This window comes from Lutjanus erythropterus, chromosome 23, assembly GCF_056507025.1.
Source record: "Lutjanus erythropterus isolate fLutEry1 chromosome 23, fLutEry1.hap2, whole genome shotgun sequence".
NCBI lineage: Eukaryota > Metazoa > Chordata > Actinopteri > Lutjaniformes > Lutjanidae > Lutjanus > Lutjanus erythropterus.
The window spans coordinates 17526228-17553521 of NC_139339.1; the positions used below are offsets into that span (position 1 = coordinate 17526228).

The following is a 27294-nucleotide window of genomic DNA, read 5'->3' on the forward strand; positions in this document are numbered from 1 at the left end:
TGACAAGGCATTTGTCTACTTAATGCTTACTTTTACTTTTAAACTTTAGGCCAGTTTCCCAAACTTTTTACAGGCAGGTTTGAAGTACAGGTTTGTAAGTCCCCTCCAGTCATCCATCCTTATCCAACTGATATAAAATCCACCTGTAACAACAACAACAAGTCAATGAGAAGGATGTGCTTGAGAGGTGATACATAACTGCAAAGTTTGGCTGAATGTGAGGAAGTCTGAGTCTTAATCATTTTTAGGCATAGCACATTCCTATATTTTGCATATTTTGTTGGGTATTGCTGCATAATACAACCACTGTAGGAACAATTACATCGATAAAAAAAGATATGGGGCCGATGGAGGAGGGTAATATTTGGAAACTCAGAATTTACAAGTTTTGTAACTTTCAGAGAAAAAAAAACTTGGATATTGTTTGGGATTAAAATGATCTAAGTAGAGTGAGAGTATTAAAAAAACACAGGTCTCAACATCTGATATCTTTTGTGACCCTGTCTGCAAAACAAATGACCCTACTTGAGCTCCTAAACCTCAGACTGAGAAACACAGCTTTCAAACAAACACACACTTGACTGGTGACCTTCTCATGTGACTGATGATGAGAGGCGTGAGTAATCTGTTACACATCACTGATCAGCTTTGATCAGCTCTGTGTCTGTGTGTTCAGGTGTATCAGGGGCCCGAGACAGACGTGGAGGTCTGCACCCACCACCCCGGAGGTCCCGTCTTCCACGAGGGGTGAAGACAAAAGACACACACTGCTGCATGTTTCCACTTCTGTACTCTGCATATTACAAAGGCATTCTGCATCATCCGCCGTAACAAAATCATAATTACAATCTTTATTTGCATAAGTCTGTTTTCAGACCATAATGAGGCTGCTGCTACAAAGGAGAAACAAAACAAAACAAAACAAAACTGAAGGCCATGTAAGCAAAGCAACAAACATAAAAGCTACAATATAAAAAAACAAAGATCAGACACTTAATTAAAGATCAATGAGTAAAAACAAATCTGCAGCATTACAAACAGACTTTAGAAGTAAATTAAACTGCAACTGTTCTCTGAATCACATGAAGTATATGAGAATCATGGTCTCTGTCGTATGGTAAAACTGCTGCACGATGAGTCTGTATTATTCTATGAATATCTCTTATTAGAGGCCAGATTGACTATAAATGCATCATAAATGTAGGGTAGGCCTCCCATCCAAGGTACACGCTGTGAAAACATGTCAATGAGATGTTATTTTCATGTCAACAAGGCATAAATTGTGTATTGATGCCTGGTGAAGACACAAATAATGTCCAGTTGAAACGCAAGTAACGCCTGATTAAGATGCAAATAATGTCTGGTTGGGATGAAATTAATGCCTCTTTGAGATGCAAATAATCCCAGGTTGAGACGCTAATAAAGAATGCAAGTAACTCCTGGCTGAGATGCAAAAACAGCTGGTTGAGAAGAAAATAATGTCTGGTTGAAACTCAATTAACAGATGCAAATAATGGCCTGGTAGAAACAGCCTGGTTGAGACACAAATAATATCTAGTTGAGATGCAAATAACGTCTGGTTGAGATGCAAATAATGGACTCAAACAACGACCAGTAGAAACGTTATTAACACCTGGTTGAGACGCAAAAAACACCTAGTTGAGACACAAATAATCTACACAATGAATGCCTGGTTCAGATGCAAATAACGTCTTGTTAAAACGCAGTTAACACCTGGTTGAAAAATAACGTCTCATCGAGGTGTCTTTTCACACCTCACTGACATGTCACCCTACATTTCCGAGGCATTTATGGTTCCTTTGACCTTCCATAATCAATCATGTTGTCCATTTCCAGCTGTTACAAACTGTTTCCAACCTGTAACAATATGTCTTTTGTTTAGGTATAAGTACTGGAGCTGCTGCCACATAAAGACAATAGATTTCAACGCTTTCCTGGACCAGAGGGGCTGCACCACAGGGAAACACCGCTGGATCCCAAAGCAGGTACACACATCACCTGAGAGGAACACTACACGTGCAACAAAATGCAAGTTATAACGTCCAGTTTTTGTTTGAGTGTTGGTTCAACTCAGTTCAGAGACGTTTTGAATGTTTTTCAATCCCAGCAAAGGAGACTAAACACTACAAACAAACCTTAGTGATACATGTCTGATGATTATTACAGAATGAATATTACCACAATGTCCCAAAATGTCAGGTCAGAATAACCCTCACTGAAAAATGAAGCATCCTGTACTGTAATGAGGGTTTATATTTCTGTAAATTATCACTCCTACACATTCAGTGTACATCAGGTTGGCAGCACTGGCTTTGATCATTGTTTTCTGCTTTGATTCTCCATCTAAATCATGTGTTCCTGCTGTTACTGATGCTCCATTTCTTCTATGAGCAATAATTATCAAACAGAAATGTCTAAGATGAACATGAGCCTCATCTCAAATATCAAATCCATTTCTCTCTGACTGATGTTTGTTTGCGTTTGTTCACAGGACAAGAAGAAGGTGGCGTGCCGACATGACTGGCACCAGACAGGAAATAACGTTGTTGTAACGATTTACGCCAAGAATGCAAACCCAGAGCTGTGCTGCATAGAGGCAAACAGGACGGTGGTGAGTGTTTCACACACACTGTCACACACATGCATGGGTAAATGCTGTATTAAATAATATATTTTAGGATTTGGTACCCCTTTATAATAAAGCACCCTTTATAAACTATCTACAGGTAACAATTAATGGTTAATAAATAATTTACTAATGCTTTATAAATCAGCTAAAAGTCATTCAGCAGGAGACTGAACAATCCTATCGGCTGGTGTTTATCCTTTCTGTTTAGTATTTAATAAAGAGTATACCGGTGATCTTTTATGAATGCTCCTGAGTTTCTAATATTTCTGCAGGTGTAATATTAATAAATAGATCAGGGGGTCAAACAGTTAATTGAAAGCATCTTCCTGAGGAGCTGTAAAGTTAACACTGGCCAACTTTTAACTAATGATTTGTAACTGATCGATAAATCATTACTTACATTTATTTGGAATATTATAAAGCCATAAAGTCATACCTATACACCCTTCATAATTATTATACGGCTTTGTTAAATAGATGATTCTGATTTATCAGTTACATAATTCTAAGGTCTGTCATTTCTGAAGAACTGTTGCTATGGATGATGTCCTGATCATGGGAGGAGCAATAAAATAATTTTTAAATTAATATCTTGTATCAAATTATTATTTTTTTGTGAGTAGCCATGTAAAAAGCATTATAATATGTAGTGAGGTGGCCATTATTGTGAAATAAACCTGCTCACTGTTATTCAAGAAACCGATTGTTCTCATTCTTCTTTCTTTTTCTTTTTTTTCTCTGTCTCTTTAGCTCTCATGTCAAATCCAGTTTGAGGACAATAAGCTTTTCAAGAGGGAGTTCCACCTCTGGGGCGTGAGTACTGGATAACACATAATAACACATCTACCAGAGGGGTGAGATTAGCTCACCTGTTGCTAATACAATCATATCTGTATAATGTTTCAGGCTTTAGAGGACTAAGTCTATACATCATTTTCTTAGGAAAATTTTGACTTTGTGACTTTAAATTTTATACAAAGTAGTTTATGCAACCATTTTTTTTCTCCCAGTGTAAACAGTTATCTGATCTCTCAGCAGACTCTGTGACAGCTGAATTTAGGGTTAATTTTCCTCAGTGATCTACATCCTCAACTCTTCTCTGACTTCTCTTCTGCAGGTGACAGATGTCAAACGGAGCTCAGTCAATATGGTCCCATCCAAAGTAGAGATCACCCTCCGCAAGGCCGACCAGGTGGCGTGGGGCAAACTGGAAGACCCCAACTACAAACCTGAGCCCGAGCCCGAGGACACGTCTGAAACCACAGAGTCGCACCAACAGGAATGGGACATCGACGACGATGACATCAGCGAGGACGAGGACTGGGCCTACGACACTCCGCAGAACAAAAAGCAGCTGGAGGAGAAGAAGAACAGAGACGAGCAGAAGAGGAAAGAGGAGGAGATGCAGAGTTTAAAGAGGAAGGAAGTGGAGAAGGAGATGAAGAAGGCGATGGAGGAGAGGAAGAGGGCGGAGGAGGAGAAGAAGAAGCTGGAGGAGCAGAGAAGGCAGGAGGAAGATGGAGATTTCGAAGACATGCCAGAGCTCGAGTAACTGTTCAAAAAAAAAAAAAGAAAACAGGGTGAAGATTGGGTCCGATTTGCATTAATGAGTTTGTTGAATTGAAATTGATTTTTGCAATGAAGAAAATTGAATGTTTATTTCTGAAACAATTAGATTTGAACGTTTTTTTAAGTTATAAATCCAAATGACGTGGTGTTTTGGGGGGTAAATTTAAGATGCTGATTCTCCTGAAGCAGTTGCTGACAAGTTACTTACATCTCTAGTCAACAGACACACTGAATACTTTATTTTTTATTTAATTATAATGCTTGAAATAAGAGTTTTCCTCTTAAAATGTGAAGATACTGGATGGAACTTCAATAAAGACTTCTCTGTCTGTTTCTATGTTTAAATGTATCTTTTTTATACAATGGTGGGAAGTAACAAAGTATGTACTTAAGTGGATTTTTAGGTATCTGTACTTTACTTGAGTTTTTAATTTTCTGAAAGAAAAAACAAAAACGATGTAAAACACGTAACAAGACAAAAAACACTTTAGAAAGCACAACAAGAGGAAAACTATGTGACAGCATGTTACAAGACAAAACAAGACAAAAACTACATAAAAGACATTTCAGAGCATGTACTCTTTCACTTTTACTTGAGTAAAGATGTCCTGTACTTCTACTTTTACCAGCCTTTTTTTTTTTTTTTTACACACATATCCGTACTTCTACTTGAGTAAACAATGTGTGTAATTTTACCACCTCTGTTTTTTATTTCTAAAATTAACTTAAATGTGGTTGTAAATTTGAGATGTGGCAAAGTTAAAAAAAAAAAAAGGCAAAAGAAAAGAAATCAAAGATCACTTGAAGATTTCTTCTGCTAGAATTTTCCAATTATTTCCTTGCCAGTGGCAGAAACATGTACCACTGTACTGCCAACAAAAAACACATTTGACATTAGTCCTACATTATTTAAGGAAGGACAGAATTATGTGGCAGAACAGGGAGTTGAACCCACCCCCGCCCGGCCAGAATTTACTTAACTGTGATAGACTTGGGACAAGTGGTGGAGACTCGGCAGAATTCTGCTGACGTGGGAGTGACATGACTGGTAGACTGGTAGACTAGAAACTCCCCACACCAACACCACCAGAACCCACCCCCGTCCAACCCACCTCACCACCACCTCATCACCACCACCATCACCACCACCACCATCACCCACCACCACCTCACCTCTTTCTTTCTAATATTAGTACCTGTGGTGTTCTTAAGCGAAAATCAACACAGATAAACGGCTGGATCAGTGCTATACAGAGTTGTTATCCATCACACGTCCCTGCCTTCAAGCAGGAAAGATTAAGATTAATGATTCATTTAAAGCCTAATGAGTCATGTGAGTATCCACTGTGTTGTTATAGGCTGCAGCTGTAAACAAAACATTTAGCCTCTAGCTTATGAGTCATGCCGAAATTGTATTTCCATGCTTGGTTTTTCATTAATTTAAGCCTATTGTACATCAGCAAACACAACCTACATTGTATTACTCAGTGACCAGCTTTACTCCAGCCAAAAACAGACTGATAGAGCATAAAGTATGTGATGTAAATGTTAAGAACAAGCCTTGTTAGTTCTATTTGACCACCTAAAGGCTGACTTAACCCTCATCTAGACTGAAATGTCACGTCAGCATCATGCTTGTCTGACAACCTCTTTCACGCCACACTAAAGCAGCAAATGCAGCAACATGATGCATATGATTGTGGCATGAGCACTGCTGTGTGCACAGTGGGTGTGGATGAAAAGAGTACGGAAAAAAGGAGACTGCTCTTGGCTGTGATCAGAGTGAATGTTTAGTGGCAGTAAATGTACAGCCTGCCCTCAAAAACACTGCAGGAAAAGTTCAAGAATCTCCCGGTTAGAAAATGTGAGTTTCCACACCTACTGCTGTTAGACTTTCAGTCCAAATAAACACTGAGCATTTACGCCCAACAAGATGCAGCTGAGATGTGAGACACATGGAGTTGGTGCAGACAGCTGCAAAGATTAAAATGAGAAAGTTTATGATGTGCCTGAGTTTCTTGCGATCAAGACACAGGATTATACTTGATGGATAGTCTTGAAACCTCCACACTTTATTCTGAAGAAAGGCCTGGTTGAACCCATTATCATTGTGGAATAAGGGAAAAAACATGTTTGTTTGTAACTCTTAAAACCAATCACAGTTGTCTTGAGCGGTGTTAAGCCCTGCTAACTTATTTTTTGAACTGTTAACTGACCAAGTTTGGGTAACTTGCTATTTTCAGCATGTAGGTTGCTAGCTTTGAGGTTGTCGCTGTTTCTGTATCAATGGGGACTTTTAAAAGTGATCAATATTTATTTTTTACTGGTTCATTTTCAGGGCTGAGTTTGGGGCAATTTCTTTACAGTGACCGTACCTTACAAGTTAAACACATGCTGAAATATGGGCAATCATGATCAACACATCAGACCAAAGCACACCAGCTTCACACTTCAATAATTCATTTAATCTCCAAAGGTTTGCGCTGACTTTGTCTTTGTTACACACTGCACACGATAACACAATAAAACACCTCGCAACGTACAAGGTCGTGCAACATCTAGTCTGGCTTCCAGCATTGCGCACACAGTCTCAATATATATGTATAGGCTGTTCAGATCAGGGTGTGCGTTCACAAATGTTATCTATGGAATACTGTTGCACAAACATGGTGGGGTGTTTGTAGTCTGTGGGTTCATTTCAGTTTCTCAACTGTCTTTTTTTCTTCTTAGCTCCATTTAACTCTGTGGAAGAGTTTCAGTCAAAAATGACATTTTTGCTCTTTGAAAAAAATGACATTCACAAAAAAAAATGTGACAAAGAAGAGATAAATTATGATGCTTTTAAGAGAAAAAACAGTGAAATTCTTAGTTAAAAGACAATTAAACATAGGCAACTGGATTTTTATCCCAAAATGGCTTCCACAAATGTGTGTTCCCCAAACTGGACACATCTTTGCGTTCATTTTCAGCACAAAAACGAAAAGTTAATTAAAGCACAATCTAGTCTTTCTCAATAAATGTTACAATTTCAAAATTAAACACAAAGTTCACCCAAATATCGACTAAACATAGACTGAATATGACATCTCTTCTCTGTGTAAACGATCCATCAGTAGTTTGAAATAACACTGGAAAATTCCAATAACTTTGGCTTATTTTAATATCTGTTTTAACTATTTAGAATACTATTTTAACACCACTTGACCCTTCCTAAGTCCCGCCCCTTTTTGGTCTGTGCTCCAATGACAGTTGAGCAAGCTTGGTACCTTCGTCAACTTTCTTATTTCCTATTCTTGCTATGTGCCAGGCTCATCTATCGTGAAAAGAAGAGTTTGCTAATATTAGCAAAATGGTCGGTTACTTGCTAGCTTATCTACGTCAATCACTGGCTAGTTTGTTAGTTAGCATTTTGCTAACATTAGCTAGCTTAAGATGTGACCCTGTCAGTCCTTTGTACAGGAAAAAGACAAGATTGACCAAGGTACCAAGGTTGCTTAACTGTTTTTGGAGTACAGAGAAAAAAGGGGCGGGACTTAGGTCAAGTGGTGTAACATTGGAAAGACATTTAAATGACATTGCTGTGGCAGTGGAATGACACATGATCACACATAATAACATTGGCGTTAGGTGGGAGATCTCAAGCTGCTGTGGGAGTAATTGTACAACCACTGATGTAATAAACATTATGTATACATCTTTATATATTTATCATTCTTTTACGTTTTGGTTAGATATATTACATTTTATCAACACACTTTTGTCCGTATACATTTATCATAAATAAAAGATTTTTGTCATCAAATCAATAAAAAAAACACTCGAAATCTTAAACACACACACGCACACATGCACACAAATGTCTTTTTTCCCCATTAAGTTTGCTTTTTCGTAAAGTGCAAGGCAAGATACAGTAAACTTTGAAATGTACGACATACAACAACTTTCGCATCTGAAGCTCGCGCACTCTCACACACACCTTGTATGTCTCGTAACCCACTGAACTCAGTACAAACTTGGCACAACACCACTAAAGCCTCTAAGGTGTAGAGCGTATAGCTGGCACACTATGGATACAGTAGCACAATCCTACCAGAGCTGAACATCTACAACGCCTCACAGTAACGCTGCCCTATCAAGGGTTAGTTTGGGTTAGTACCATAAACGTGGAAATAACTGAGAAAATCAAGAACCAACCCTTCACGTGAAAGGGAACAAGCACAGAAATGATCCTTTACAAGTTTACAGCCTGGTTCAAGGATGCAATGTTCAAGTTAAAGCTCAAAAAACATAACTTTGTCCCTCTTGATCAGACCTGAGTCAGCGTGTCTTAATGTTCATGTTTCACACCCATTTTTGTAGTTTAGAAAGTGTTGGATTTGCATCATGACAAGTCATGAAAAGAAATACTTTCTAAGTCCTGCCCCTTTTTCCTCTATGGTCCAATAACAGTTGAGCAAGCCTTCTCATTTCCTGTTTCCTGTACTTAGATATGCTAAGTGCTGGTAAAAAAAAAAAAGAAGAAAAAAAATAATTTTGAAGATAGTTAAAAAAATGTTGCTGGGGAACTTGTAAAAGGGTAGCTAGCTAATGACTGATGTATATAAGCTAGGTAATTTTAGGTATCAAATGTAACTAGCTAGCTAATGACTGATGCTGATTAGCTAGTTAGCTTTAGTAACTAGGTAACTTGCAATGGTGTTTGTTTGCATAAAATACAGTTTAACGTTCTGAATTAAACAGAGTGGAACACAGCATAAGTGCGGGAAACAGAGAAGGAGAAAGTTGACCAAGGTTCAGTAAAAAGGGGCAGGAAGGGTCCATTTATGGGGCTCCACACTCCACAACATTTGACTCAGGTTTCATCTTTAATACATCCTAGCTATTAAAACTTTAGAACTAATATTGACATTTTTGCTGTCTTACAGACAGATGAGAAGAACTATGTAAAATTCATCTCTGTTCATTCAGTGCAGAGTTAGCTTCATGATGTGTTTAGCCTAGCTTAGTCATGACAAAGCGCTGGAAGCAGAGGAAACAGCTAGCGTAATTGCATCACAGCTCCAACAATTTCAAAGTTTGCTTATCTACTATATGTGTGTATTTAACACCTTTAGTAAAAGAACAAGCAATTGGATTACACATTAGAGCTTTTTCTTAACTGCATAGCAGTTGTTAGCTAGCAAGTTGATAGCTTCAAAGACTTTTGTAAAGCCCCCCAAAAGCCCAGTTGACTTTAGGATTTCTTTGTAACTAATTTGCTAGCTAATAAGATAAATGTAAATAACATATTTGGGAGCTGCTGGAAGCCATATTTTACTTTTGACGGAGAAAATGTCACAATTTTAACTTTTTTTGCTAAGCTAGTTTCTTTACTGAGTGCACAAAGATGAAAAAGTTATTATTCTTATTGTCCATTTTGCAGTAACACAGCAAATATGCAAATTTCTCAAAATGTCTGACCATTCCTCTCAAGAACATTACTGTAAAACCTGGGTAGAAGTTGCCTCTAACAAGTAAATATCAATATTTTAGCCATTTCCAAACAGCAGCAAACATATCCAAGATAATTCCAATGGTATTTGTTACAACCTGTTTACAGTATAAATCAATGCTCTCGAAGTTTACACAACACAGTAAAGTATTTGACAGACATTTGAGTGTGTTGTTTTTGCTAAATAAGTGTTTTCTTGCAGCAAAACCATCAGGTGCAAACAGGTTAAAACAAAAGAATATCTGTAAATGCTGCTGGTTAGAACAAACAAGCTAAAATGAACTGTTTTGAGGCAACTTCAGCCCTCACTGTGAGGCGAAGGAAGGCTAAGTTTGCATGCAGGGACACACAGAACAGCATTAATTGGCTTTGATTATATGCACAGTGGCCAAGGAGTTTGTCAAAGGGGGAAGCAGCAAAGCCGTGACAGCTTCACAGAGTACCATTGGGAAAATAAGATATACAAAAAAATATATATTTGTAATAATCATTATAATCATAATAATAGCTTTTAACCACAGACAAGGCAAAATCAAATATCCACTGACTCTTGTTCTTATATTACATATACAATCAGGAGTATGGCAAAGTCAGAGTAATATACTGAGTAGCTGTAATGTTTTGTTAATGCGTCCTTGATGCTTCCTCCTTCTGCAAACACCTTCACCATACGCTGCCAAATATAATTACTGAGTCATTTCATCTGGTGCTGTAGCTAAAAATGGTTCTTAAAACCGAATGACTCCGACATAAGTCACATTTTAGACCTCGATAATAGCAGAGTGTCGTACCGTACTTTAAATACCCGAGTCGGATCGTTTCAAAAGACTGACTTCCAGATAAAATGACTCACTTTAAAGCGCATTATTTTTTGCAGCGTGGTGGCTGCATAGCCTCAGATCACACAAGTCAGACAACAGCCTATTAAGAACCACTTTAGAACCACAATAGTAGTAGAACCTTTGTGAAATCTTATATATATAATTTATCATTTAACATTATCATTATTCACAGGTTAATACAAGTCCACACAAGTACATTCCTCAGTACATTTTTTGCAACATTTAAAGATATTCCCCAGTTCAGTAGACGATAAGGTTGAGATGTTTTCAGTTTGTTCATTTTGTTGCCGTTTTGAGTTCTCATGGCAGTAGCAACAAGAAATAAATACTCTTCGAAAGTCTGGAGGAAACTCAAAGTCTAAAGGCTATTCGTTAGATCAGAAAAAAACGATTAAAGTTAATAGAGAAAAGAATTAAAAGATTGTAACAACTACAAAATAAGATGGCTGCACTCGACATGCAAGGAGAGCACCACGTAAACACAATTCTTCGTCCAAAAAAAAAAAAAAAAAAAGTTTGCAAGAACGCTTTGGTTCCACGCCTCCCTTGTCCTCTGTTTGATTTGCTGCTGCTGGCCTCGCCAACTTCCTAACTCAAGCAGGTAAACAGAACCAAAAGCACAACGCCAATGGTGAAGCGATGCGATGCAAAGCCAGGCCCCTTACGTTAAAATGATAAATTAAAAGAAAAATAGAAGAAACAAAAATCCTCCCTGTGAAAATGGCGAATAAAGACGGTAAACAGGGAGGAAATAGCATAAAAGTTGGGAAGATAGTTTTCCTTTTCTTCCTCAGACCTCCGTCAGGCCACTGCTGGGTATCGCGATTAGAGGGGAGGAGAACAGGAGGGGCGCTCCTCACCCCTGGCTGTAACGGGGGCAGAAATAAAGCACCTCACGCAGGACTTCAATTGCCCGAGGAATCTGCCTCACCAGGCCCACCTTTGATATCCCAAGTTCCTACAGGGGAAAGAGAAAATTAAACTTAAATGTCTTTCTTTAGATGCAAAAAAAGAAAAAAGAAAAAGAAGAAAAAAAAATGCTGCATAAGAGCTGCAAAATCCCTCTGGACGGCAAAAAACTACTTCCACCTGAACCAAGATGGTTGCCTGCTTCTACCTCTTTTAAAGTGAGTGCACTTAATTTTTTTTTTTTGGAGCCAATCTCCTTCAGGATGACGAGACCTTCAAAGATCCTCTGAGGCTCTGGTAAATTGGAAACCGCTGGCTGCCATTTATTTTGTGAACTTCATGGTTCACTTGCTCACAATCGCTTGTGGTTTGGCATCGTTCCAGATACAGAGTGTCAAACCCAAAGATACATTTTGGGAGCCGACAAAACCCACAGCAAACAAAGAAAGTATCAGAAATGAAGACTTTGTGTACTGTAATCAAGACATCAATGAACACACAAAGACAAAGAGAACTAATATGGTTCTCATAATGAGGCTCTGAGACATGAGTACAGAATGCAATGAGGAATTACTGACAGCTGACACACCTACAGTCAACAGAAAAAGAATCGGTAAAAACTAAAAAGTTTCTCCTTCGTGACTACTGACTTTATGTGAAGATGGAAAACATAATGAAGACAAAACATCTTGATCCCACCCTGGTGGCTGGCTGCAGTAATAGATCAGAAATCCCACTCTATCCATGACAGCAGGCCAAAATATCAAAACATGTATGTCAGAATATTCAAACTTTATCCTGGGCCAATAATTGGCTAGAGAACTTCCCAAAAACATGGCAGTTCCTCTCCTCCACTCTGACTCATCATAGCTAAAATTAAACACCCATCTTTTCTTGTCCATTCGCAAGCTAGCTAACCAGTGAAGTGAAGTGAGATAGCCGTTGTTAAGGATACAGGCATGACAAGTCGAGTGCCAACTGAAGAATCAAGTTTACAGCTCTAGTGAGGATTTCCTAAGTTAAGATACGAGGTGTAAGATGAGATAGAAGACAGACATGACTTTAGGAACTGCTTCCATAATAGCAAGGTAGGATTTTTTTCCTGTTTTTGAAACTTAAGTTGTGATAGGATAAGCAGATGGTAAATGTTTCTGTAACTGGGCCCCTGATCTCTTACCTGAGAGAGAGCTGTTGGATTTCTGCTTGTGGAGCTTCTCTCTCTCCTTCTTCACCTTGGGTATGATCTTCAGCTTCATACTGCTGCTGCTCTTACTGCTGCCTCTCACCGAGTCCTAAAAAAAGAAGCTCAGACCATCAGACACATGGAGACGCACCAAAAGATATTGTGGATTTTGAGACCGGTTGTCAGAAAAGGGCAGATGGGCTGCTACTAGTTAGAACTGAGCAATGACACTGTGGCAGTTGGCTGGCCGTTCAGTCAGGCTGTGATAACACAAAGGATTTTCTCTCGCACACGTACAAACACAGACTGTATTTCCCCTCCTCACCTCCTCTGAACACTGCATGAGCGGACAGATCCAGTGGATGTCGTCCAGCTTGTGGAGCTCGGCACTGAGGCTGTTCAGAGTCAACCGAAGCTCCTCTTCCTCTGGAGAATCCGACTGTGGAGGGCGAGGAGACGGTGAATCAGTGCACCAAGAGTTCTAATTCTTTCACTTAACTGTGATTTCTTTCTTTATACATAAATTATACATTAAATTTTGATTGTTGCTTTCAAAAGACAAGGCACAGATTAGTCTCCCTGTCCATTCCCGTCCCCCATTCTGTCAAATTAATTAAATGCTAGCTTGCTGGGAGGTGGATAAATAACACTCCATAGCCATTTCATTGTACTAAGACCATTTTTTTAAACTGACCTCACTGTATACAGTGACCCCAAGGACAATCACAGCATGATGATACTTCAGAACCAAAAACAAAAGACCCAGGGCATTCAGAAGACAGATGGCTTTCCTAGATAGCAATCCCTGAGACAGAAGTGCTCGCCATCCAATCGCCAAAATTTGCAATTCTTGCAGAAATCTCCAAATGTCAAAAATTTTCAATCCCAAATTATTTTTTATGGTGACAAATACCATCAATTTATAAAAACTGTTGCAATAAAGCTTGTGTAGGCTCATTCTTGTTTGATAAGAATAATTTATATGCACTATAATACAGCATGATATTGAATATGCAAATAGTAGTGAATGTGTCCTTTTCCAATATTAATTCAAAAGGGTTTGTGTAGAAGTGAAAAGAAATTTAATAGTGATCAGTAGTGAGACACAACACTCCGTAGAGACTATGAAGGCATGAATCATTTTTATGTAGTAATTTCCAAAATGCTAATAGTGAGACAAGTAATTAAGTAATAATCATGCAGTGATTTGAATAGTCATTAAGTAGTAATCGTCAGTAGGAATACGTCCCAAAACTCTCCTCATAAATACACAAATCACAACTAGTTTTCTCCACAACTCAGTAACAATCAAGTAGTGGAACCAGCAGGCTTCAGGTAGATTTTGTGTACTGAGCAGTGATTTGATAGTTTTTTTCATGAAGGATAGAACTAGAGAAACTTTTGAGTTGCATCTCAAATTAATCTAATTAATCCATCTTATGTCGCATATACTGTTGACCCACTATCTCCCCCTAAAGTTCTCCTTTCCTCCCCTAAAAAGACAGGAATGTGTCAATTTAAGGGACAGTGGGGACTAGCAGAGGTGAGAAACAGCCTCTATCTCTAAATTTAAACATGCTAAATGCAAACATCTGCTCTGGTCTTTTTTTAATATGAAGATGACATACATTTTGACACCCTTCATATTTTATGCAGATTCACAGATTTGTAAACAGTAAACATCTGTTAACCTGTAATTCTGTCAAATTACAAGTAATTTACATAACGTAACAAATCTGCTATCTGTGTCTAATCATCACAGTTTCATTTCATCTTATCTCTCTTGTCACAGAAAAGTTTAGGGAAGCAAAATCACTTTGCGAAGTTTCAGTGTCTCAGAATTACATAAAGATAAAATCAGTGAAACTTTAGCCCAATTAGTGAAGTGTGAAAAGCTTTATAAACATTTCAAAAGTGAGAAGGATAAAAAGCGAAGCAGATAAGGAGAGAACAGAGAGGCAGATGAATTTGGATAAACATTTAGGTATTGTTGTATGCATGTCATGCTTTGCACTCATGTTATCATTATATTTGCTCTTCTGCACAAAGGGTTATCACGAACGAAGGTAAATTTCCTCACGGGGTAAATAGAGCTACAGCAAACAAAAACCTGAACAAAGACAATAAATAGACGGCAGAAAGTGAAATGTGAGACGTCGAGGCTCGAATGGCTCCAGAAGAGACAGAGACAGAGACAGACAGCGTCGAGGAGAATAGTCGAGGGAAACAAAGACAACAGGAGAGAGAAGATGTGGATGAAATTGCAGAGTCGTACCAGTAGTTTTCCATCGAGCAGCATCTTGGTCTCAGCCTGCAGAACTTTACTGCTGTTGACGATTTCCACCGCCGTGCTGCGACTTAGACACTGAAAACACAAATGAATGAGTGAATTTTTCATTTATCATTAAAGCCGACGAAGTCTAACGATAAAATGTGTGATATATGGCCTGAAAATGAGGATAAAGATGATATATGTGTTCACCCATTAAAGTTTGTTTACAAGTAAGCAAATCACTCAAATAAAGAGCTACAGATATATAGTATCAGCATATTTGTTTGTTGTTCACATTTTTATTACTTTTAAAAGTTATATAGGCAGCATGTTTTAAATATTTGTTCCTTTTATTGGCTGATATATTGACATCAGAACTTTTTAACTTTGTAATGAAGCTATTAGCCCCCAAAAATCCAGCATCAGGTGGGCTTACTAATATATCAGAACAATGAATTTATTACATTTTTTTCAACTTTATTTATTGCAGCCCATGTGCAACATCATAGTGCAACTAAACATGTATATTTTACTCACATTTCACACTGTCACATCTTTGCACTTCTACATTTGATGTTTAATTTTACTACAAGAGGAAACTCCTCACAAACTTTCAGATTCAGTTGTAGCGTTTGTGTTATTTTCAGTTTATGAATATACAACTTGCAATGCAAAACTGGATTTTGCAGACTACAGTTAAAAAAAAGAGGATTAAATAAAGTCATATATTATTGATATTTTCAAAAAACAATGAAATGAAGTGTTCAGTATTCAGTGATTTTAAGATGCGTGACAGCATGGTGGCCATGGCCTTCAGGGCTTCCATGAGAATTCCTGTCATGCTATGAAATGAATAATTATATGACTAATAACTACAGAAAATATATTTAACAGTGAAACTGAAATAATACAATAAATGCTTAAAAGTTAGTTTATTATTATATTTTATCCCCCTCGGTCAGGGGAGTGGAGGAGAGTCCAGTTGCCCTTTTCTTGTATTTCCAATTGTATTTTATCCAGAGTCTGTTTTTGTTTCACAGCACCACTTTTCTTGATGACTTCTCATCACAATATCACTACGTCACTGATGCTCTTCAGGTTAACAGGCTGCAAAATTAACAGCTTGAAAATGGACATAAAGACTCAAGTACACTGATGAAAATCACTCCTCCATTTTGTCAATCAAATCAGCCATATGTCCATCCATCTGTCTCTCTGTCCTCCTCCTCGGTGTCTTACCTCGGGGCTGGACAGTTTGGCCTCTGTGAGCACCAGGGCGGTGGCGTTGACGGCGTGAGCCAACTCTTGCTCCACCAGCTTGTGGGTCTTGGCTGCCTCGCGGATCCTGGGGAGGACGAGGGAGGAAATCATCGACTTGAAAGGGCCGTAATTATTTATTTCAACAAACTGAAAGGGCACAATTATGGTGATTATTCCAACAAGTTGTCTCAGCCTGTCCATGAGACAAAAGTCTGCGTCTCTCCAACCTTTGAGTTCAGTTTGTAGACATCTGGATTTGCACTGATTTCCACCAGTGAATGACAAAACCAGTCAAAGCAGATGGAAAATCACATTGTACACGTCTTTTATTGTGCTCAAATTGTCCATATCAAATCTCTTCGCGTGAACACAGTAAATACCCTTTATGACCATTTCTCAGCTTCTGAGACAAGTTCACAAATGTAATTAAAATATTCATCATCCTGAAAGGTGAATTCAGTTTGGAAAACATTGAGAAGATTATAATAAACCAGACAAATTGAGACAAGCTGAGACGACCTCAGAGGGACACAAATGGTTTATACGTGTGAGAAAAGAGAAAGAAAACGGCTCATCAGTGCAAACGAGAAAATCTTAGCAAATAAACAAGATTATTGCAGTGGGATAGTGAAACCCCAAAATGTTAAGCAAGATTCTCCCTTGACCCCCTTTATCTTCTCAACACAAAAACACACACAGACGTAGACAATGAAACAGGAAGGCTGCTGAATATGGTGCTTTCATGTCCTTTTTCGCAACTGCCCAAACTTATCAACATGTAAAATTTGAAAAAATCATGTAAATAAGCCGTATGTCTTACTTATTCAGCTGTATGACTAACCTTTAATAAATCTGTGGATTATTTTCTAGATTTCCCGATTAATCTGATGTCTTTAAATGTCTTGTTTTGTCAGTCCAACCCACCCAAAAAATTCAGTTTGATATGATGTAACACAGAGAAAAGCAGTAAACCTCCATACCTGAGAGGCTGAAAACAGCATTTCTGACATTTTTGCATGAAAAATTACTTCAGTGTTTCATCGATTGTCAAAATAACTGTTGATTATTTATTCTGTTGATTGACTAATTAATTAATCGACTAATCATTGCAGCTTTAGCACCATTTAAACTTTGCTAAGTCTGCTCCTTTTTCACTGTGCTCCAATAATAGTTCAGTAAGTTTGGTACCCAGCAGAACCTCAGTCATCCTTCTCCTCTCTTATTTCCTGTACTTAGATATACTGTGTGCTAGCACATCTATATCGAAAAGAAAGCCAAATTTTGTAGACTGTTAAAAGATGTTGCTGAGGGACCTGCAAAAGTTGGCCTATGTGAGTAAAATACTAGCCATATAATCTACAACAATCATTATCTAGCTAGTTTTTTGCTAACATTAGCGATCCTATAAACCCCTGGTCTGCTAGTGAACATTATTAAGTTTTTTTGTGGGTGGAGCTCCAGTGGAGGCAGAAAAAAATCTGTAAAAAATATTAGTTATTACTAGCTAGCTAACTAGTTTTGTTGGCTTGTTTCTTAACACTGGCTGAAGAAAATTCGAGCTCTTCTGAATATGTCCAGTTTGATTAAGAGGCCCACAGCTCTGTGAGATCTACACATGGACAAGAACACCAAACACGTCAACACACAGAGGAAGTTTTAAACTCAAAATCTGTTCAAAATGTCCTGGAAGAGACATTATTGACAGGTTTGCTGGGTCACAGTTTATTGAGGACATTTCGATCTTTTTCAGTCAAGACTTCAGACCTGAACTCTATGGAGGACCACAAGTGTCATGGAAATAGTAATAAAGTACTGAATTAGTGAATAACTAATTTTACAATAAAAACAGGCATTAATACATTTGTTCACAAATAAATTCATTTATTATCTATATATAAATAGACAAAATTACAAAGTGATTCATTATTTGATATTGAGGAATTATAAAAAGACTTTACAAATTAAATATTAATGCATCAATAAATAGTTCCAATTAAATATTGATTAAGAAAAACAACATAAAACAGTCAACAAGTACATTCTTTTAAAATACATTAAAGAGTATTGTTCATTTTCTCTTCATTTCTCAGTTTCTATATTGTTTTCCTCTTTTTATTTTACTGTAAACTGTGTTTTTATTTTGTTTTATTTTATAAATTCTATATAATTGTTTACTTGTTTACTTTCATTTTTAGCATCATTATTACCATCTTTCTATTTTATTTTAGTTATTTTAGTTTTAGTTATTATTGTTGTTGTTATTGTTCGGTCTAAGTCTTGATATTCTCAGTAAACAAAACAGAAAAAAATAATACATTCATGAATTAATAAATAAATAATGTATAAATAATCTATTCAAAAATTCAGTTTAAAAAGAGACATAAGAAACTATATTCATATATTTAATTAACATTACAGATCAAGAATTTAAAAAAAAACATTCCCATCCAATTTACATTTTCATTTCCCCGCTGCTTTTCCTTTTCCTATCAGTGATTTGACTTTCAGAGTCCTTTCCGTGACACTTTGGGCCTTGACTGGTAAATCTCCACACAACCTGACCTAAAAAAACATCAGGTTCTTCTTACTTATTGATGAGCGTGTCGGCCACGAGGCCCAGCTGCTGAACCTGAGCGCACTCCTCCTCAGTCAGGTACTCCATGGACTGCTGGGAGTTAAGGCGGGGCCTGCTGGCGCGGTAGCTGTCGATCTTCCTCTTGTCCTCCCATGACTTCAGCGTGCTCTCGAATGCCTGGTTGCACAGAGAGATACAGCAAAGATTTAGGCACAAGTTATTTGTTCCTTTTCAAAACTGACACATCATGTAAACTTGTGATGCAGCAAATGAATGTTTAAAAGAAATTCTGCTTCAGTTGGTTCTAATTCAATTCAAGGCCACCTGACATCTGATTCAAGGCGGTTATTCAGGCATTGTGTGTTTGTGTCAACATAAACTGAAGACTCAAGGTAGCAAAACACAAGAATAAGTAGAAGAGGTTTGAGTTCACACTGCTTTTACTTCATGTCTGGACTGAGATACATATGGAAGCCAAGTCACTTAGTTTGTCAAAATAATGACAGCGAGAAAGTTTCTCATTATTTTGAGATACTGAGGGATTATTTTGGGGAACTAAGTCATTATTTTGAGAAAGTTTCTCATTATGACTTAGAGACACATGTTACACATGAGACCCGCAAGCCAAATCTGGCCAAGCACCTCATTTTATGTAGCTTGTGAGAGCTTGCAAAGTATAGTATAACTTGTGCAATTCAATTCTAGTTTACATTACGGAAGTACAGTGTCCATAAACAGCATGTCCCAGAATGCATCCTGATTTTATTACCCAGGCACTGAGGGCATCTACTAGATGTCAGTATACACAACATGGTGTGACAATATCATACAGCTGTTTTCCAGCGGTGACATTTTAGTGAAGTGGTTGTAGTGAGTTGCATTAATAGGAGCAGCAAATCAAAATGACATCATTTAATTTTTAAGCAAATACACATTTTTTTATTTTAAAATCTTTCCTATAGGCTATTCAAATGGAAACGACCTGAAACTTTTCAGTTTCTACCTTCCAACAGTTAATTTATCTTCAAATCAAGTCTTATATTGGAAGCAAGCACAATGCTGGTGTGGCCTGCAGTGAAATTAAGTAGGACACCCCTGATGAAGAGGATCGTTTTTCCCTGATCACACTGAAGGAAACAGGCTTCCATAGAACAGGAGAAAAAAAACAACTGTTTTGTCTGTAAATCTGAGATAACTGAGAAATAAATAAATAAAAAAAGGTTGTTTTATTACATCCAGACATGAATTTCATTTAAAAACCTGTCAATAATCATCTCTCAACCAGGCATCCTGCAGGGACAAGGCTCACCTGGAACATTACTGTCACCATTTGACTGAATAAAAGCCACATTTTGGAGGATAAAACCAGTGAGCCGACACTCTTCTCTCTCTGCGGCACTTAAGGAGGGAAACCATGGAAACAAACTGCCCAAATGTGCTTGGCTCAAGAGAGCTCTCAAAGGTTTGAGCAGCGTGAACAGAGAACAAACACAGTGGGTATGAATTTGATTTAAGAAATCCCAAAATAGAAAGAGTCAACAACACGGGCAGAGGGCTGAGGCTGCAGAGAGCCGAGAGCGGATTTTCAGCTGCAATATTTATGAAATGAGGAGTATTTCAAACCAAAACTGCTGTTTTTCACATGCTTTTAGTTTTTTAAATAGTATTTTTAGAATGAAAAATGTGTTTTTATGACGCATATGGGAAAAATCATGAGTAAAACTTTCTAATATTTGATTTGGACATTACTCTGTCTCTGGTGAGCATCTGCGCTCGGTTCTTGTGGACGATCTTGACGATGCCAGGCGGCTGGATCCAGGCCTCGCCGTCCACCTGCACTGGGACCCCCTCCTCCCCGAGGATGGTGATCTTCACCTGTCGGCACTGAGACGCAACAGAGCAGAAAACAGCAGCTGTCAGATGAGACTTCTTGTTCTTTTTTTCCGTCCATGCATACAGTTCTTTTTTTTTCTGCTTGACCTCCTCTGTCCTCTGCTGTCAGACACCGAGCATTTTATGTGAGTCTGTAAAACCTGCACCTTTAAAAGTTACATGAACATCACCAGCAGATTGTATTTTATTACATGGAGTATTTGTGCTGCCTGTGCTGAAACGCCAGATGGACCAAAGACAGTTTTCTACGTTGGCGGACAATAAACTTTTGTCTATTTCATTCCATCTCATTTCAAAGTGTTTCTTTTTTTCAGAGTTGTCAATTCTTATCTCTGCTCTGGCATTCTGTTTTACAGGGATAGTTCAGATTTTTGAAGTGGGGTTGTATAAGGTACTTATTCATAATCAGTGTATTATCTACAGTAGATAGTGGTCAGCTATTGGAGAAGCAGCAGGATTCCTGGTGCAGGAAGCTAAGCAGTTAACTGCTGTAAACAGGGTCAACAGCAAAAAGTATTCCAGCCATGTAAAAAAATCAAGCATACCCTATATTTAATAGATTTTTACCGCTTTACTTTGCCTTCAGACAGCCTTTTGCTGATGGGACACTGTCATTATATAAGCCAAATATGGCTCTCTTCAAATTAACCAAACTCAATTGGCAAAATGAGTCATTTTACCTTGCAGAATACAGGAGTTGCTGGTCTACTGCTGTATCAATCAGTTAGTTTCTTTGCATCATTGTGTGACTTCGGTGAATCTGAACGCTTTAAAACATCCCACATGAGCACAAACAGACTAACCAATTGAGGCAGCAGTGGACCAGCAACTCCTGTGTTCTGCAAGGTAAAATTATTGTTTTTTTCAATGGAGTTTGGTTGGTTTGGAAAGAGTGATAACTGGCTTATAACAGCAAGGTAAAGCAGTGAAACAATTCTAAATATAGCGTTCATTTAAAATGATGTAGGTTTTTTAAAATACATGTTGCTGCTGACCCTGTCCAAAGGAGTACATCACTTTGCTTCCTGCACCAGAACTCCTGTCTTCTTCTCCAAACTTGGGACATTCAAAATTCCATCTACTGTCAGTTATACAATAACTATGGTTAAGTACCCTACTACAAAAATGTGAACTATCCCTTCAACCAGAAAAATGATCAAACTGAAGCAGAAAAAACCACTGAAAAGGAAATTCACCTTCTTTCTCATTTACTTCAGGTTCGGGAGAATTAAAATAAACATGGTATTGGTCTTTAAGATGGCTAATTACTACACTACACTATTACCACAGCCACCTATTCCATCTTGTCTTTATTCGTAAGGGTGTAATAAACAAGAATTTCACTGTTTTGTTTTCCATTTTCTTTCATTTACACTGTGGTCACAACTTGGTCATGAAATAAAAGGACGTCCATGAATTCTTATCTTCAAAGTTTTCACTGACAAAATGAACACTGATATATAAATAAGATTGAAGTAGAGATCAGAGAGATCTGATATTTTCAGCTAAAAGCAGATGTTATAGTTGTCAAGACATCATCTATGCATACTGGCATGCTGCTCCTGATCTCTGATAAACATTATAAGGAAACAACTTTTTTCTTTTTTCAAGATCAAGGCTTTATTATCTTGTTGTCTCAAGATAACAAAAGCTCATTTTCTCATGATAATGAATTAATTAACTTGTGCTCTCAAGATTTAAAACCACATTCAAAATAAAGGACTAACAGGCTGGTCTCTGCCTCTGTAGTGAGGGGATGTGCGTTGTGTGTCACCTGTGCAATGCGGTGGTGCTGCAGGTTGATGACTCTGGACACGGCCATCTGCATGCTGCCAAACACCGCCACCACCTCCAACTTCTTATCATCAAAAGATGGAGCACCGAAATTCTGAACAGAGGAGATGAGAGCAAGCAATACACCGTCACTTTCAAATCTTAATGAAGCTGTGCTGCTTTTAACATCAAAGAAAAGGTATTTACTCACATTATCTTCCTTGGTTCCTCCCCAGAAGTTGATTCCACCTGCGTAGCTGGGGATGTTGAGCACAGCCAGGCCCTGCAGACTCGGCAGAGACATGGGAACACCGTCACACTGAACACAGAGAGGAGAGAAAAACACAGGATGTAAGAGGAAAACAGCTGACGGCATTTTGTTTCCAACAACAGTCCTCACGCTCCTGTGTGTGTGTGTGTGAGCCTGACCTCCAGCTGAACTCGCTGCTCCAGATTCTTGTACGTTTTCTGGACGAGCTCTTTCGTCCCCAGCACTCCGTACCACATCATGTTCTTCGTGCGACTGCTGCAGGACGAGACGGGAGGAGGAAACCAATCAGAGCTGGTTTTGTCTCATTAGAATCAAACTTTATTGACAAAATTAAACTGCAGTATGTCCTCCATGTTACTAAATGTAGAAACACATGACTCTGCACATAATTATTGTAACACAGTAACAAGTACTGCACAGTTAAATATAAATAGTGAATAAAATAGTGCATAATTTATGGGTTACAGCTGCTGACAGGGGTGAAATAAGTCTGTGCATGTATGTATCAGTTGGAGCATGCTGGAACAACTCCACGTACTACACTACCCATGAGGCTCGGCTGCTGTTGCCATGAAGGGGAAGCCAGTCAGAGAAGCAACATTATATCATTATATCGTCCGCAGCTGTTGAATTAAGTCAGAAATCGACCAAGAATCTCAAAGTGAATTAATTTAAGCAGCGGTTTGCATTATTGTTTTTCTCAACACTGTTAATTCAATGGAATAAATGCCACTTTAAAAGTAAGTTTTTTGCTTGTAATAAGTAATAAAATATCTGCATCTAAAGATTGAAGATACACTGTCTAAAAACAATAATACATGTTATATTTTAAGTTTTTGCAGTGATTTAGCTTCCACCTGCTCTTCGACTTAATGCAACAATGTTGACCAACAATATTGAAAAACAAAGAAAAATGACAACTTGAAAAAATATTATTATACATTTTCTAAAGTAGTTGCTAACAAGTCAACCAGGAGAGTTTCTTTTCCATCTAAGCAATATAAAAGTTCCAAGTGTCAGTCATGTAACATTATTAATGTGAGAAATTAAGGGACTTTTATTGTGAAAGGACTGTGAAAGTAGTATAGACCGATATATTACGTGTTTGTGTTTGTGTCTGTGTCTGTAGCTGTATGTGAACACATTGGAAATATAATCTAGGCTTGACACTGAGACAATCTTGTTAAACCCTTCACTTTATGCACAGTTTAATTACTTTTCTGAATTTACATCAAAGCTTAAATCTGCTGAAGACTTTCTAACAAAGAAAAAGGTAAAAGTATAAATGTGTGTGATAAATACTAAATTAATGCTGATCTTGGGTGAAATAACACTAAACGTGAAATACTGCAGTTTTACAGTTGCTTCACTAAATAAATGAACTGTGAAAAAATGTAAATGATTTTTGGTGTGTTCTTACCTGCACTTCTTAGGGTGCTCATCTCTCTTATTGTTGAACTCCAGGGAAATCTTTGCGTCCAGGCCGATGCCAAAGTAGTTGTTCATCACACACTTCTCTGAACATTGTCTAAAAATACAGAACATGTGCAGACTGTGTATTAAAATGTGATCATGTATTAATACAGCAGCACATTATTTAGCTACAGCTGGTCTGTGAAGGACACAGATGTGCAAAGACTTACACAGAGTCCTCGCTAAAGGTGACGGTGTTCAGGCTCTCTGGTTTCTCAAGGACAATGGGGGAGGTGGGACTTAGGCTTCCTTGACCTGGATGGCAGCATTTTTGATCTCATTAAAAACAATTGGATTTTTTTATTTTAGTTTTGCTAAATCAAACTAAATTACAACTAAAGTTTGAATTATCATGATATTTTTTAATAATAAATGATCTAAATTAAAAGCTTAAATTCTGCTACACTTGCAGGAATGAGTTTTCTTCAAAATCTTTCTGACAAAATGCAGTCATATTAGTTTTAAAATACTGATGTCGCTTTTCTAAAATGTATGAACAGCAGTTTGGGGTTTGTCTCTTTACCTCGTGTCCCTGCTGACTTCAAACTGAACAGACACTTACGTGGCTCAGCATCCTTCAGCTCCTCGCTGTTTTCTCTTTTGATGGAGGACGAGGACGACATCCTCTGGACCTGCGTGTGACGGTTCTGCTCGTCCACCACTGAAATGATGGCGTCAGTAGACATAATACAACACAAATCAGAGAACTACTGTGTCAAAATGACGGCAAAAGAAGAAGAAAGGGAAGGTAGGACGAGGGAGACAATAAAACCATTTCTTGCTCTTACCTTTCTCGGCCTGTTCGATGATCTGCCTCAGGGCTTTCTTCAGGCTGTTGGCCCTGAGCATCAGCTGCTCCTTGGACCGGTATGTTTTACCCTCTGAACCCGACTCCCCGCCACTCTCTCCAGGGCTTGAGCTGCCACTCTCCTGGCTGGGCACTGAACCTGCTGGCACCACCTGAATGTGGCAGGAAAGGAAAAGGAAACTCTCGCTATTATAATACATCCTGATATCAACTCCCCTGTGAGATATATTTCATTTTGAGAGCAGTGGGAACCCTGCAGGATTAGCACATTATTACTAAAGCAGTGGTATTAAACCAGAAAATGTCTCCTCATTCATAAATTTTTACTATTTCTGCTCTGTGGAGCCTTATAGTGCTGCGACTTCACTTGTTTCTGGCAAAAGGATCCAGCGTTTAATATTCATTTACAGGGAGGCCTGGGGAATATCTATATTTCATTTATCAAATATAAGATGACGCTTGATGCAAAGCTAAAATTCAGTGCCTTTCCCCTTTTTATTGAGCAGCAGGTTGAAATCATTCTGACATTTTAAGGGGTTGAGTTTATTTCTTTTACAGCAGCAACATCAATCTGTGAATAAAAGACTCCAAAGGGAGCAGAGACACAAAAAGTTACACACTATTTGTTGTTTAGCTCCTGTGAGGAAACTTAAAAAGTGTAAAAAATAAACATTGTTTTAGTTCTTCTGCTGTAAAGGCTCAGGAAGAATCAGGGGGATTAAAAACCCTCCAGTGTCACAAACGGGGAGGAACACTTTATATCGTCTCTGAGCAAACAACATGAGGCAGTATGTCAGAAATATAGTATGTTAGTCTCACAGTCTCTGTGGAGGATAAGCAACAATATATAAAAAACAAAACAAATAAATGACTCAATACATAAATTAATATGCCATTAAATGGCCTGAAAGTATATTTAAAATGAATTAAATATGTCAGAAATATAGTGGTTTGGTCATCTCTGTATGGAAGACCCTAAGCGCAAAATGAATTCATTAATTTATTATTATGCACCAAAAAATAATATTACAAATAAATGCAGACATTTATAAATTTAGAAAATATGACATACACTTATATTTCTGTTTTTATTGGCTTCTGTATTAGTTTCCCTATGTATTAATTCTCTGATTTATCAACTTTCCCAATTTTCCTGGTAATTATTTCCACAATTTTTTTTATACTTAAGTGTTTCTGTATTTCATTTTTACATTTCTTTATGCATTTCTGCTTTGTTATGCAAATAAGGAGGCTGTAGTGTCACAGGCTCAGCTCTTTGCCTATTGGTTCATCAACATCTGAACACACAGATCGATTAGGTAATGACCTTCTGATAACTTGTATTATTATTTTATTTTAAAAAACAGGTTTGTGTCACATTTTTGGTCACTTTTTCCAGAATGTTCAAATTTCATTTTGGTGCAAAACACTTCAGCTGTTACTTGATGTAAAATTCTACAATTTTGGACAGTGTTGTGATTTTAATCAGGCTGCATGAGCACACTGATTGCTACGACTATTTCATATTGATTATAAGTGGCAGTATCATTACCTGGGCCTCAGCTTCCTCACTTAAAGCCTTGACGAGGGAATCAAGCTTCTCATTCAGCAGTGCACACTGGGAGAACAGACAGAGAGAAAAGAGATTTTTATGTTTATGTGGCCTCTCCTCGAAATCATACGAGAGGAGTGTAAACTGAGACACAGAACACATCACTGCTGGGCAGAAGTTAGGGCTGGGCGGTATGACAAAATTTTCATATCATGTTTTTTTTTTAATCATATCGGTTTCACGGTATTTGACGGTATTATTTTTTTTTTCATGCAACAGTGTTCTTACCCACATTTTCTTCTACTGAGAACAGAATTACTGCAGTTGATTGTCTTTAAATAGCCCATTTTACTGTCATAAGGATTGTATCATGTTTTTTTTCATGTCCAGACACAGCAAAGCATGACCCCTTCAAAGTATGGTTACCATCACATGGACGACTATACAATTAAACATCCCACACCCACGCTAGTCGGCACCAGAAATACTAGTTGTTTAAAATATTTAAAAATGAAATATTTGTCAATATTCATTCATGCATGATGCCAGTTACCTGTTGCCGCACGGCACTAGTCAGGGCTGCGGCTCTATCAGACAGCAGCTCCTCTCACCCAGCGAGTGTGAACCGATCGCCGTGGCAACACCGGATATTTACATCAGCGAGGTCGGACAGATGAATGTAGACTGTGACAGAATAAGCTGATATATATTCACTCGACTGGAGAAACGTGACCACATTAAGCACAGACACAGACATAAACCTGCAGGCGGAG

The 27294-nt window shown here is 37.9% G+C and overlaps 2 protein-coding genes across 2 annotated transcripts in view; one reads left to right on the top strand and one right to left on the bottom strand.

Moving 5' to 3' along the window:
- The window catches only part of LOC146305960 (cysteine and histidine-rich domain-containing protein 1), a 23315-nt gene extending 18763 nt beyond the window's left edge, over positions 1–4552 (top strand). Inside the window, exons 7-11 of the mRNA XM_084712548.1 lie at positions 677–747; positions 1904–2006; positions 2513–2632; positions 3401–3463; positions 3768–4552. Of these exons, the coding sequence (XP_084568674.1) occupies positions 677–747; positions 1904–2006; positions 2513–2632; positions 3401–3463; positions 3768–4202 (792 nt within the window). The 3' untranslated portion in view covers positions 4203–4552. The remainder of the gene's footprint in view (positions 1–676; positions 748–1903; positions 2007–2512; positions 2633–3400; positions 3464–3767) is intronic.
- Positions 4553–9632: 5080 nt separating this feature from the next.
- LOC146305961 (diacylglycerol kinase delta) overlaps positions 9633–27294 on the bottom strand; it is a 96339-nt gene continuing 78677 nt past the window's right edge. The window contains exons 17-31 of the mRNA XM_084711596.1: positions 26522–26587; positions 24950–25121; positions 24724–24822; positions 24332–24416; positions 24109–24216; positions 22847–22943; positions 22629–22736; positions 22419–22532; positions 20501–20635; positions 18765–18928; positions 16156–16261; positions 14920–15009; positions 12970–13083; positions 12639–12753; positions 9633–11510 (exon numbers count right to left, since the gene is read on the bottom strand). Coding sequence (XP_084567722.1) covers positions 11458–11510; positions 12639–12753; positions 12970–13083; positions 14920–15009; positions 16156–16261; positions 18765–18928; positions 20501–20635; positions 22419–22532; positions 22629–22736; positions 22847–22943; positions 24109–24216; positions 24332–24416; positions 24724–24822; positions 24950–25121; positions 26522–26587 — 1626 coding nt within the window. The 3' untranslated portion in view covers positions 9633–11457. The remainder of the gene's footprint in view (positions 11511–12638; positions 12754–12969; positions 13084–14919; positions 15010–16155; positions 16262–18764; positions 18929–20500; positions 20636–22418; positions 22533–22628; positions 22737–22846; positions 22944–24108; positions 24217–24331; positions 24417–24723; positions 24823–24949; positions 25122–26521; positions 26588–27294) is intronic.